The sequence below is a fragment of the Oryctolagus cuniculus genome, chromosome 6, assembly GCF_964237555.1.
Source record: "Oryctolagus cuniculus chromosome 6, mOryCun1.1, whole genome shotgun sequence".
NCBI classification, from domain to species: domain Eukaryota; kingdom Metazoa; phylum Chordata; class Mammalia; order Lagomorpha; family Leporidae; genus Oryctolagus; species Oryctolagus cuniculus.
Window position 1 is genome coordinate 125,552,476 of NC_091437.1, and position 14,285 is coordinate 125,566,760.

General features: G+C 44.0%; 1 protein-coding gene and 1 non-coding gene across 6 annotated transcripts in view; one reads left to right on the plus strand and one right to left on the minus strand.

The window, feature by feature from the left end:
* Positions 1 to 12,532, plus strand: LOC108176523 (uncharacterized). The gene is made up of 3 exons (XR_011389265.1): positions 1 to 1,110; positions 8,861 to 8,984; positions 12,445 to 12,532. It is a non-coding gene; the product is annotated as an uncharacterized protein (transcript).
* The window catches only part of FBXO43 (F-box protein 43), a 23,923-nt gene continuing 21,500 nt past the window's right edge, over positions 11,863 to 14,285 (minus strand). For 2 of the 5 annotated variants that reach the window (XM_002710712.5, XM_070075357.1), the window contains 2 exons: positions 12,458 to 12,661; positions 11,863 to 12,358 (listed from right to left, as the gene is read on the minus strand). In XM_002710712.5, coding sequence (XP_002710758.3) covers positions 12,110 to 12,358; positions 12,458 to 12,661 — 453 coding nt within the window. In that variant the 3' untranslated portion in view covers positions 11,863 to 12,109. Of the gene's footprint in view, positions 12,379 to 12,457; positions 12,662 to 14,285 lie in introns of those variants that run through there. The other 3 variants (XM_070075358.1, XM_070075359.1, XR_011389264.1) reach the window with 3 other exon arrangements.

Consider the following 14,285-nt stretch of genomic DNA (forward strand, 5'->3'; position numbering starts at 1 on the left):
CCAGTCCTCCCGCTCCGCCCTGACCTCAGGAGGGGCGCCCTGTAGAGCCCGCCGCCTGTTAAACCCTGAAAGAACCAGAGCTCGGCGGTGGCCACCTTGCGTGCCTGCCCTCGCCATGCTGGGGAAACGCCACGTCCCCTAGCGAGGAAAGAACCGGCCAGCGCCTGGGAGAGGCTGGGAGAGGCTGGGAGAGGCTGGGAGGCCCGAGCGCCGATCTTGAAGAAGCAGGCGCAAGGAGAGAAGTGCCAGCCGGGCCTCGTCCACACAGCTCTTGATCTAGTTCAGTGGCAACGATGGCCATGTGAAAAGTGAAAACTGTGGGTTTTAGGAACCAGAGCTTCCCCCCACACTGCCGTTCCAGTCGGTTAAGACGGCTGCGATGTCAAGATATCTAAGCTTTAAAAATGGTTCCAGGAATCTGTTGAAGAGATGATAAATTGATAAACTAATGTGTGAAAAGGTTTGATGGAAGAGTTTTCAGTTAAAAAAATGGAATTTGAAGACCACAGTCATTCTGATCAGAAAAAAAAATGAACATGAATGGCAAATGGGAAATCAAATTTCTAGCCCACTCCTCTCCCCCGAGCCTAAAAACCCCAGTCTTGGTTGAGCCCTTCCAATGCAAAAGTCCAAAAGGACTCGGCATCTCCTCCATTCCTCATCTGCAGATCTCACCTTCTGGTGGAAGTCTGGTGTTCTCTAAGGGACACCTCCATCTACCAAGTGACTCAAGCCAGAATCCTGCAAGATTTCCCTCTGAAGCTTCTCCCCCAAACTCCATATTCAGTCAAGCACTAGGTCCTGCCAATTCTGTGTTCAACTATTTCTAGAATCTGCAATGTTCTCTCCACCAGCAGAGAGAGCCTTAGTAACAGGCTCCCACCTGCACTGTTGTAAAACCTTCTTAACTGGCGTTCTCAAATCACTTCTCCATGTTGAAAGCAGGATCTAGCTAAATGGGAATCTGAGCTATTTACAAAATTTCAGTGAGTCCAAATTCGCTCCCTGTATGGGGAACACTCCAAGGCTGGCCAAAGGCCCACAGGTACATGAATGATTAAAGGAGCAAGGAATATGGCAACAGGTGCGAGAAGCCTAACACCTGTCTAGGTATGTTTATTGCTGTTTCAGTATTGCATAGGCAAGACCAAAAACAAAATAAACCACTCCGTGGGCCCAAGCCAGAGGGCTGAGTGCAGTTAAGGAAGGGCGGTAGAAGACAAACAAGAGTTAAAGAAAGGTGGAGGCGTTTGTAGGACCTGCTAAGTGCGCTGGCTTTCACTGGGAGTGAAATGTGCACTGGAGGAGAGTGTGAACAGAGAAGTGACTTCATGAGAAGGACGAGTAGGCATGGAAGCAGACAGGAGCTGATGGTGGCTCGCACTAGCCAGCACAGGTTTGACAAGGGCTCTGAGTCTGCCTGGATTCTTTAGGTGGAGCCAAGGGGGCTTCCTGACCAACTGTGAATACAGAAATGAAGCAAAGTAGTTGAGACTGACTCCTGGGTTTTAGGCCTGCTTAGCCAGAAGGCTGGGGCTGCTATCCATGGATTTAGAGGGAAAGCGGTTAAGGGACCTGTTATCTAGCCATCCCAATGGGGATTTTGACCATGCAGTTGACATAGGAACCTGAAATTGGGCAGATACACGTTTGAGCGCCGTCACATAAGTGGGCTTGTCAGGCATTTGCTTGGGTTTTTCCTCCACCTCAGAGAAGCCCTTCTGGTCTGTATCAGGCTAAATGTTCCCATTCTTAAAGATTCAGTTTTGGTGTCTTCTCCAATATCCCTTCCCATAATTCCTTTCATTGGCCTCTCCTCTTGCCCCTGTATACTTGGTATGAACCCATATCTGAAAATCATATTCATGTTAAAATCACTGGTTCAAAGAGGTGTACCCTGTTCACCCAGTACTGCCCACCAGCCAGTAAACAGCTGGGAGTCAAGGGAGCTGTATCTTCTTTTTACCACCCTCCTCTCCAACACACCCACTACTGACGGAGTACCCACCACTCAGTAGGTAGCTGTTGAAGTGAACTGGTGTTGCAGTCCACTGCAATCATTCTGCATTATGCTCATAGGATTTTTTAATCTCTCTTTTAGATCGCCTTTGTGGGGAGCAACCCGGACTAGACTAAGTTACTGGAATTAGGACTTATTCTATGCATCTGCTCTCCCACAATATGGCGCTGAGAAGGGAGAAACAGCTTCTACGCAGCTGCCTCCAGTTCAACCAATAAACTGTAGGACCTGCTCCTGATTGGAGGAGAGCAGCGTACTCGGCGTGTGGGTAGCAGAGTTGGGATTGGTGGAAGAGGACTATAAAGGAGGAGAGAGACAACATGCACCAGGAACATCTATCTGAAGGAACACCTGTGCAGCCCCCGAGAGAGCCGGCCGGCCGGCGGTGTGCCGCTCCCCCGCGGAAGTGGGGAAGGTGGCAGGGGGAACCGCCCTTCCACGGAGGTGGAGGGACGGCAGCCAACCCGGGAAGAACCAGCAGCAAACCCGGGGAGGGCTGAGCAGACAAGAAAACAGCGCAGGGTCCTGTGTCGTTCCTCCACGAAGAGGGGGAGCGACAGCCTTGCCGATAAGAAATCAGTAATTTGTTTGAACATTAATCGTAGTTAACACTTGTTACCTGTTCACTGTAGGCTTCTAATAAAAGCCCAAAGAGATTGATATTATTCAATTTGTAACTTAGGAAACTGAGACTTAAAGAGGTGAGAAAATTTGCTCAGTACACACAAGTTGAAAGTCTGGAAGCCACGAGTTGACCTGGGTTCATCTGATTCCAAAGCCTTTGCTCTTGGACCAGGATATCATGTGGTAGTTTTCTCCAAAAAGCAACCTCACAAAATTTAAAAACAGAAAGTTAGCAAGACAGTAACTCGAGCTCGAAGGCCTAGGCTATAAACTGTTCCAACGTTTGGTCATGTTTTTCGGTCACAACTTTATTGAGGAAGAACCCAAACATCATACAATTTCACCCACTTAAAGTGCACAACCCAAGGTTTCTTAACATGTTCAGAGTTGTGCAGCTGTCACTATCATCACGTTTAGAGCATTTTCATTCCTCAGAGAAGCCCCAAACCCGTTAGGTCATCACTCCCATTTCTTAAGCAACCACTTACCTATCTGTTCCTAAGCAACCACTCATCTACCTATTGCCTAGTTTGGACATTTCTTCTGAATGGAATCACACCACGTGTGTTTGGCTTCTTTCACTTAGCATCATGTTTTTATGGTTTATCTGTGTTATGACACATTTCAGTATTCCACTGTTCGGTATTCCACTGTCATGGTTACACCATATTTTGTCATATTTTGTCTATTTATCAATGGACATTTGAGTTTCCATTTTTTGGAAGTTATAATACTTTTATGAGCATTTGTGTACAAGTTTTTGTGTTCATGTATGTTTTCATTTCTCTTAGGTATTGTTATGCTTTGAACAGGGTTTGTTTTCCTGAATTCTTGTAGAGCTTTAAATCCCAAAGTCTTATGTTAATGGTTAATGGGTTGATGTTAATGGTTGATGGATTAGGGGTGGAGTCTTGATCCAAACATGTTATCTGGAAGTAGAGCTTTTGGGAAGTAATTGGGTTAGATTAAGTTGCTATGGAGGGGGCCGGTGCTGTGGCACAGTAGATTAATTCTCCACCTGTGGTGCTGGCATCCCATATGGGTGCTAGTTCTAGTCCCAGCTGCTCCTCTTCCGATCCAGCTCTCTGCTTCAGATCGGCCCACCTCTGTCCATTACGGCCATTTGGGAGTGAACCAGCAGATGGAAGACCTTTCTCTCTGTCTCTCCCTCTCATTGTCTGTAACTCTACCTCTCAAATAAATAAATAAAATCTTTAAAAATAAAAAAAGGTGCTATGGTGGTGCCCCATGACCAGATCATGATGGCATTATCAAGTGAGACACATGGACGTGGAGGACAATCATGCTTCCTGTCTCCCAGTGTTTCCTAACTCTCCAAGCGATTATTCCTCTACCATCTCCACCCTCACCAGACGCCTAACACAATGAGGCCGCCCAATCTTGGACTGTGAACCTCCAGAACTGTGAGCTGAAGTAAACCATTATTTCTTCCTACGTAGTTCCTCTCAGGTATTTTAGCTAAAGTAATGAAAACGTAACTAATGCAGGTATCCACATAGGAGTAGAATTGCTGGGTCTAATGGGAACTCCATGTTTACCCTTTTTGAGAAACAGATTGTTTTCCAAATCAGCTGCACTGCTTTACCTTCCCAGCAGCAGTGAACCAGGGCTCTGACTTCCCCACATGCTGGCCAGTACTTACCATCTGACTTTTATCATCTGACTTTTTCATTATAGCTATTCCTTGGGGGTAAGAAGTAGTGTCTCTTTGTGGTTTGGATTTGAACTCCCTGATGATTAGATTCTGTTTACTTTTATCAATTATATTTGGTTTCTGCCTGCTCCCATGATAAAACCTAGGCAGTTTTCCCAAAAACTTTTTCCACAACCCATCTCTATCATTGTTGAAATTAAAATACAAAGATACTTTTAAAATCTCATGGAAAAATTAACTTATAGAATAAGTTCATTTTGGTGCAAAACATTTTTGAAATCCATCTGTACAAATAATCTTTAAAAAATTAATGAAGAATGAATACTATGAAAAAACTCTTGCATGGATTTCAAAATTTTTGTCACCAAAAGAACTTTACTACTTAATTTGTATAATATCTTTTAATACATTTTCCACAAACTTTTCAGAGTATCCTCATAGTTTACAACCAAAGGATTTAATGGGAAACACCCACATAAATAGAATTAAGTGTCTGTTTATTCTTTTCTCATTAGGGACACATAGCAAATTTGAAGGGTTTTTTTGGGATGACTTTACCAAATGACTTTTTTAGACACTTAGAATTCAGCTTAGGGAGGCCTGCAGAGCATCTGAAACAGTCTCCCCAGAAAAAAAAGCTGAAGATTTGATATAATGAGAAGCCAGTGTAATTGTGGGATAATACAGAATTGACATCATGTTAAGCTGCTACACATAGACAAAAACCACATGGTTCCAAATGTGAGCCCCACACCAAAACATCAAGAAAGGACTGACCTCATGAATTGCAAGGATTAATTGGCATTAGGGCTATGTAGCCTGTTGCAGGGATTTAGTGAATCTTCCAGGGACTGCCAGAGAGACTGGCTAGGATGTGTCTGTATACATATCTCCTGGCAACCAAGAGTATGTTTTCAGGGATCTTATCTGTCATTTCATGATTTAAAAATACCAGTTCTTCCTTGGATTTTGTGTGGTAGGGTCCAAACTGAAGTCATATTTTATACTTTTCTGAGTATGAACATGAATAGTACCAAAGGATGAAACTCATATTGTGTGAGTTCAATTTTTATAGTAATGATATATATTATATGTCTGAAAGTCTAAATAAACAATAAGAAAATAGCCAGGCCACATACAATAATAAGAATCTGACCCATAACCTCTGAGGCAACCAGCCATGAATGCCAAGCCACAGGCTGGGCAACAATAGGTTCAGTGTGGTCAGTAGCTGCTGGCTTCCCAAATGTAGCCAGGGGCGATTGGAGAAAGCCAAATACATCCCTGAACCAATCATACAGTAAGCCCACTAGGTACTTTAACCCACCTCCGGCTTCCCATGCCAACACCCTCTACTCAGAATGCACCTGAAGCCCTCCTAGCCCCTCCCACTACCACTTTAAAGCTTTCACTCAACTTGCCTGTCTTCGAATCTCTGTGAAACCTAAGCAATGGGTTGACTCCTTTGCCATGACAACCTCTGAATAAATAGCCTCTGTTTTTTCTCCTTTGAGTTTTCTTTATCTGCAAATACTGAAACTTTTTTGAAATTTTACACATAGAATTCTGTCTGACAGGACAGTACATTATGGTGTTTTTCCTAGGAGCTGGGTGGTAACTCAACATCTAATGTTGGTTGATACCAGCCTTCACATTCCAATCCTGATGATAACTGCACGTGTTGCAAGGAGATTTAGAAATACACATCATCAAATTTATGTTGTTTATTTCCATTCCCTTTTTGATATTCATTGATTATCATTCCTTTTTGTTAAATTACATAACTTATCCATTTTAGATAACAGCTACCCACATCCTTATTACATTTAACTGGGAACAAGCATTTTTTCTATCTCCTAACAGTTCATAATTCTCTCCCCCACCCCTTCCTCTGTGTGTGTGTGTGTGTGTGTATGCATGTATAACTCTGCCTTTCAAGTAAATATTTTAAAAAGAAGGTAATTTGTTCAATATATTCATTAGGCCATTTCTTTTTTTTTTAAGATTTATTTATTTATTTGAAAATCACAGTTACACAGAGAGAGGAGAGGCAGAGAGAGAGAGAGAGAGGTCTTCTATCCGATGGTTTACTCCCCAATTGGCCGCAATGGCTGGAGCTGCACCAATCCAAAACCAGGACCCAGGAGCTTTCTCTGGGTCTCCCACATGGGTGCAGGGGCCCAAGGACTTGGGCCATCTTCTGCTGCTTTCCCAGGCCACAGCAGAGAGATGGATTGGAATTGGAGCAGCCGGGTCTTGAACTGGTACCCATATGGAATGCTGGCACTTCAGGCCAAGGTGTTAACCCGCTGGTCACAGAAATGATGATATATATACACTATGGAATATCACACAGTGGTTAAAAAAATGAAATCCTGTCATTTGCAACAAAATGGATGCAACTGTAAACCATTATACTTAGTGAAATAAACCAAATACCATATGTTCTCCCCAATCTGTGGTAACTAATAGAGTACCTAAAAGGCAATCAATAGAAGTGAAATTGATACTTTTTGATGCAATGATTTTGAAAAGCCCTTGTCTCAACTGTTGAGGAACAGTGTTTTTCTTTTTTTCCTTCATACTATTTGTTGAACTCTTTATTTACTGCACAATTAATCTTATGAGTATAAACTTAACTGAAAACAGATCTTTATAAAAAATAAGAATAGGAGAGGGAGGAGGAAAAATGGTAGGAGTGCAGTTGGGAGGGAGGGTAGGGTAGGAAGAATCACTGTGTTCCTAAATCTGTAATATGAAATACATGAAGCTTGTATATCTTATATAAAAGGCTTCTAGATGGGATGGGATGGGATGGGAAGGGAAGGGAAGGGAAGGGAAGGGAAGGGAAGGGAAGGGAAAGAAAGGGAAGGAAAAGAAAGGGAAGGGAAAGAAAGGGAAGGGAAAGAAAGGGAAGGGAAAGAAAGGGAAGGAAAAGAAAGGGAAGGGAAGGGAAGGGAAGGGAAGGGAAGGGAAGGGAAGGGAAGGGAAGGGAAGGAAAAGAAAAGGAAAGAGAAAGAAAGAAAGAGAGAATTTGAGCCCCAGAGGATGTTTTTGATCCTCTGTGTGTGAGGTCCATCCCTCAACCCCAGCACTTACAAAAAGCCTGACACCTTGCAGTAAATATTCACTGTGTGTTAAATGAATGAACCAGGGGCCAGTGTTGTGGCACAGCGGGTTAAGCCACTGCCTGCAAGCAGGCATCCCATATGAGTGCAGATTCAAGTTCTGGCTGCTGCTTCTGATCCAGCTTCCTATCAATGCTCCTGGGAAGGCAGTGGAAGATGACTCAAGTGCTTGGGTCCCTGTACCCACTTGGAGACCCAGATGGAGTTCTAGACCCTAGCTTTGGTCTGTACCAACATGGGCCACTGTGGCAATTTGGGGAATGAGCCAGAAGACAGAAGATCTCTCTCTGCCTCTCTAACTCTGCCTTTCAAATAAATCTTTTTTTTTTTTTTTTTTTTTTGACAGGCAGAGTGGACAGTGAGAGAGAGAGACAGAGAGAAAGGTCTTCCTTTGCCGTTGGTTCACCCTCCAGTGGCCGCCGCGGCCGGTGCGCTGCGGCCGGCGCACTGCGCTGATCCGATGGCAGGAGCCAGGTGCTTTTCCTGGTCTCCCATGGGGTGCAGGGCCCAAGCACCTGGGCCATCCTCCACTGCACTCCCTGGCCACAGCAGAGAGCTGGCCTGGAAGAGGGGCAACCGGGACAGAATCCGGCACCCCGACCAGGACTAGAACCCGGTGTGCCGGCGCCGCTAGGCGGAGGATTAGCCTAGTGAGCCGCGGCGCCGGCTTCAAATAAATAAGTCTTTAAAAGAATTTAAAATGAGTAATATTTAAGGAAGAAATGAAGACTATATTATGAAAATTATAAAACATTAGATGGGTCAAAATAAAAGATCTCAATGTTTAAAATTCTTTAATCAGTTATCAGTGATTAGAGAAAAGAAGAAAAAAGCCCAATACAATGAATTTCCTTTTTCCTCATCTGAGGTCAAAACAATCAGCAGTTTGGTTTATTCTCTAACAAGGTGGGAAGCTGCAGTGGGAATGTCGGGCTTATATAGGTGAGGGCCGTATTGCGGTCAGTATGAGCAGAGAGCCAAGACAGAATAGTTGAGGTCCAACAGCCAACATTTAACCCCAGCTTTAAGTTCACTAATGTGGAATAAACATATTTTTAAGCCCGGCTATGTTCTTAGTTTACTTATCTGACAAATTTTTAAAAATGCAGCTAGTAATGGCACTACCCTTGTAGGGTTGCTCTTAATATAAAGGGATGAGATTTACCAGGTACATAATTCCCTGCCTGACCAGGAGAGACGGTGAGTATCTTAATTAAGGTCACTGTCTCGGGTTTCCACAGCCCCTCAGTCGACATTGACAGCATCTCTGCAGGATTAAGCAGTACACTAGGAAGCCTCAGAGCGGGTAAGGAAGAACAGTCCTTGGGATGCCTACACCCTTCTGGAAATAATTCAGGAGCCCTTACCGAGTAACTTGAACGTGAGCATAAAGCATACTCTCTGTCAATACAGGAGAGAGGCAGCCGTGTACATTTCTGTGGCAGCCGAGAAGAAAAGGCTACTCGTGACACTTCCTCATTTTCAACAAAGACACATAAAAAGCTGACCTAGGAGCCCTCTGTCCACCAGTGTTCAGGTGAGCACTTAACCCAGACCAAGGTTAGAAGAGATGACAGGGGAGGTTTCTGCTTGTTCAGTGCTGAGGCCCTAGGCTAACATCAGAGCTGGCCAGGAAGGAAACCATAAAAGCTCTGATGAAGGCTGTGACCACACCGTGCAATGGTGCTCCCTCCAGCTGCCGCCCTGCACCAGAGGTGGGAGGGAGGGCATAGCCCCTGTGACCGGGAGCAGAGTCACACAGGGCAAGCAGCAGGGAAGCAGGTGAGGAGGGAAGAGAGAGAGAGGTGATTATGGGGAGAAGCAGCATTGGCCGAGGTAGGGAGGGATGGAGGAGTGAAAGGGGAGCAGACGAGTGGGGTGATGTCCCCATTTTAGCTTTAAAAAAAAAAACTTGTATTTATTTGAAAGGCAGAGATACATAGAGAAGGAAAGGGGGAGAGAGTGAGCTTCCATCTGTTGGTTCACTCCCCAGATGGCTGCAATGGCAAGGGCTGAGCCAGGCTGAAGCCAGGAGCTTCTTCCAAGTCTCCCACATGGGTGGCAGGAGCCCAAGGACTTGGGCCATCTTCTGCTGCTTTCCCAGGTGCATTAGCAGGGAGCTGCATTGGAAGTAGAGCAGCCAGGACTCGAACCGGCATCCATATGGCATGCTGGCACTGCAGGTGGTGGCTTAATCTTCTACACCACAGTGCTGGGGTGGGGTGTGTGTGGGGGAGTGTCCCCACACCCCCACACGTTAGCTCTTTGAAAAACAGATAAGGGTAATTGAAAGTCCCTATGCCACCAGCTGAAAAAGGAAATAAAACTGAGATTGGCATAGAAGTTGTTTTCATGGGGACAATCAATAATGATTTCAGCCATTCGTGCACATTGTGCATATTATATCATGTGCCAAGGCCCTGTGCTACAGGAGCTAGTAGAAAACAGTTCTGGGGTCGGCACTGTGGCATAGTAGGTAAAGCCATCATCTTCAGGGCCAGCATCCCATGTGGGTGCTGGTTCGAGTCCCGGCTGCTCCTCTTCCAATCCAGCTCTCTGCTATGGCCTGGGAAAGAAGTGGAAGATGACCCAAGTCCTTGGACCCCTGCACCCACATGGGAGACCTGGAAGAAGCTCCTGGGTCCTGGCTTTGGATAGGCTCAGCTCCGGCCCTTGTGGCCATTTTGGGGAATGAACAATAGGATGGAAGACTTCTCTCTCTCTGCCTTTGCCTCTCTGTAACTCTGCCTGTCAAACAAATAAACAAATCTTAAAAAAAAAAAAAAAAAAAAAAAAAAAAAAAAAAAAAAAAGGTAAAAAGAAAATCGTTCTGCCTTTAGGAGTTTGCTTCATGGTGGAAGATAAGAACTTAATGCAAACCAAGGCTTGCCAGAGATACCATAAGGAAGGTATAAATAAACACAAGACCCAGAGAAGGTGGAAATTCTGCCTTGTTGGAGAGTTCAGAAAATGATTCAAGCTAACAAACAAGATTAGCTAGATTTTGTGGGACTTGAATACGGCAAGAGAAGAAGGAAGTGGGAGAAATCCCATGCAGAGTTTAGAAAACAGCAAGGAGAATAGTTTGGCTGTAACAAAGCATACAGAGGGGAGTGGTGAGAGAGACTGATAGGGCCATTAAGAGATCCTAAAACCTGATATATTTTTCGGAAGCAACTGCAGTCAGAACTGCATAGTAGTACCAAGAGCCTGGCAGTGGATCTCTAGGAAACATTTAAATGGGGAGACGTGAGAAGCAAGGAAACCAGCTGGGAGGCAGTCACAGTGATCTCAGGAGGCTGTGCCTAGGACTTCAACAGAGTGTCACCTCTCTGCAGGAACCGAATTGCCCAGGGGAAATCCTCGGTGGGAGGATGACTCCATTCATAACCGCCACGAATCCAAGGCTCCTTCAACTGACCTGGCTCTGCAGCCCGGGAGGAGGCAGCCAGGAGCGCAGGGCCACTGCCAAGTAAACACAGATTGCCCAAGTACCAACCAGGGCCTGCCCGCAGGGCGTTCTGTGAGAAGGCATCTGGGAAAACGGTACATGCTTGCAAGCCAGATGGAGTATTTTCATTAGCACTGAGTAATAGCTATTAGCAAAACTTTATCCCATATACACTTTAAAAATTAAGTCAAGCAACATTTCCCCTCTTTGGCAATGTCGCAGCACATCAAGGTCAAACACGTACAAGCTAAATTTACTTTTTTGAAGAAAAGCCAAAACAACCATAAATGAGTCTTTGGTGCCCCCTTGTGGAATGTTGAGTGCAACCTTTGAAGTCTTTACACGCCTCCATTCAGAAATAATAGTGTGTATTTCCTTCTTTTAAAACCTTTATTTTGAGCTAAAATAAAACAAATCCACAATAAATAAATTTATTTGAATCTAGAATGTTACAGATTAAATTTTAGATATGTTTAGTAAATTTTTGTTATAAATGTATAATACTGCTTTGTGCTATAAATTAAGCAAAGATAATGGAAAAACTCAGGAGAGGTGAACTTCATCTGAGTCTCCTACAAATAACTTATTTTTTGAAATACTTACTTGAAAAGTATGACTTATGCTTATTAACTAAGACCCCCATTAGGAATAACTACATGTGCCACATAGTTTATCTTTTGTGTCGTCTTAGTTTTCAATGTTAAGTAAATTTTACTTAACCAGGAGTCTACCCAAATATGTGAAGACAAGGATCGAAATTATGGAGTGATTTTAATGGGACTTATGAATTCATTCTATTTATGCTTAATCTCAGTCAAGTATTCATCTCCCAAATCCATAAGGCTAAGGTCTCAAAATTTTTAATGTTATTTAGAATATCATTTTCATGATTGAAACACATTTCAGCACATAATGATGAAATGCACAAGTTCAACATGTTACATGAAACAATGAAATACATACATTTGACAACACTGAAAAGTCTTTATTTAAAATACCAAGATGTTAAAATAAATAAAAACGATTTAGTCAAATAAAAAAATTGTAAAACTTAATGATTTAAAATATACAATGACATGGATTAGAATATATACAAAACAGGAAGGAAATCATCATCTGTTATTAATGGGAGGATTGGCATGTGTTTAAAATAGTCATAATTTCAAGTAAGAAATGCATCAGGGGGAGTGCTTCTTTTCCACTTAGTCTCTTTAGAGGCGTTTTAAATTCCGCTTACTCTGGGCACTTCCTGGGACAGCGTCTTTTCTACTTCTTGCCTTTGTTGTTCCTCTACTACATTCTTCAGACCCATGATAAGCACACAGACACAACACACAAAAGTCAAAACCACAGGCCATGCGGCTACACAGCCCCCTTTTCTTATACGGCTGGTACTTAGCAGGGGACTGGCACCGTGGGCAAGGTTTTAATGCTTCGTCAATAAAAAGTGTTTTGGCAACCTGCGGTAAAAGCACACACACTAAATGCTCCGGGCTCACAGGTAGAGGCACTTTATTTCTGTCAATGTTTACTTCTGATAACTTAGGACAAATACTCACCTTAACATATTCCTCCTGCTTACTACTGGTGTGAACAACGGAGGAGCTTGCTATGGGTGTCAAGACTTCTCCCCAAGGAGACAATGTTGGAACTTGCTCTTGCTGAGAACCGGGAGTCCTAGCCTGTGCTTGCACTGATCTTAAAGCTGAGCGGTTTACAAGATGAAGCCGCGTGGCAGCATCCTCCACATTTAACACAGCCCCCTGTGGTAGAAGTCGAGAGTCAACACTGGAACATCAAAACATTCCAGAATGGCTTTGCAGTGCACATAGATTGAAGTGGAAACGATTTTATATCACCAGAATTTTCTCCTTTGACTATTCCTTTTTAGAAAAACAAAGCCAAAAACATTTTCTCACCAAACATGAAAAAGTCTAAGAAATATAAAAATAAAAAAATTAAAACTATAAATTCTAGCTTTACGTTTGCATGATCAGTATTTCTCCATTTATTTCAAGGCTTGGTTCAGCAAACTTTTCCTGAAAAGGGCCCAAGGTAAGTGTTCTGGATTTTTCAGGCCATATAGCTACGCTATTCAACTTTTGCAGTTAGAGAGAAAACAGCTATAGACAAAGCATAAAATAAGGAGTGAGGATGTGTTCCAATAAAATTTACTTTAAAAACATGGATGATATCAAAAAGATTTCTGTGCTTGCCTGTTTACTGCTGCACTATTCAAATTAGGCAAGAAAGGGGATCAACGTAGGTACCATTGACACATGAATGAATAAAAAATAAGTGTATGTATACACACACACACACAGTGGAATACTATTCAGTCATGAAAAAGAATGGCATTTTGTTGTCTGCAGCAACCTGGATGGAACTGGAGGACATTACGTAAGTCAGGTATAGAAGGACAATTCCTGTGTGATGTCACTTACACGTGGAAGCTAAGGAGTTAATCTTATAGAAGCGGAGCACAGAGCAGTGGTTCCCAGGGTCTGGGGAGTGTGTGGAGGACCAGGGATGAAGAGAGGATGGTTAACAGATGCAGGGGCACAGCTGGAGGGGAGGAGTAACGTCCAGTGTTCTAGAAAGCACAGTAGGATAACCATGGTTGACAACAATGAAGAAAGTATTTCAGCACAGCTGGTAGGAGATGGTGAGTGCGCCTAAAACACACAGAAACACGACAACCATCCAAGGGGCCTACACATGTACTGAACTGTCACAACGTGCCTGATGAATATGTACAACTGCCATGTGTCAATTCAAAACAGAAATGTGTATTTTTAAAAACCCATAGGCAATGGACAGGATCTAGCCCACAGAGCAGTCTGTATCCCCTATTTTTTTTTTTTTTTTTTTTGACAGGCAGAGTGGACAGTGAGACAGAGAGAGAGACAGAGAGAAAGGTGGTCTTCCTTTGCCATTGGTTCACCCTCCAATGGCCGCCGCGGCCGGCGCACCGCGCTGATCGATGGCAGGAGCCAGGTACTTCTCCTGGTCTCCCATGGGGTGCAGGGCCCAAGCACTTGGGCCATCCTCCACTGTACTCCCTGGCCACAGCAGAGAGCTGGCCTGGAAGGGGGGCAACCGGGACAGACTCCGGCGCCCCGACCGGGACTAGAACCCGGTGTGCCGGCGCTGCAAGGCAGAGGATTAGCCTAGTGAGCCGCGGCACCGGCCTGTATCCCCTGTCTTAAAGCAGGGTCTAAGAAGAGGGGAGTCTTTACTGCAGCCTATCGTGGAATTCTTTGAAGCTTTCTCACCTTATGGACATGTCAGAGAACTAGGGGATTGCTTAGATGGTGAAACCCAATGCCTTGGGCTTATTTTTGCAAATAACCTGGTGGTAATTCATTTGAACAGCTTTGCTATTTG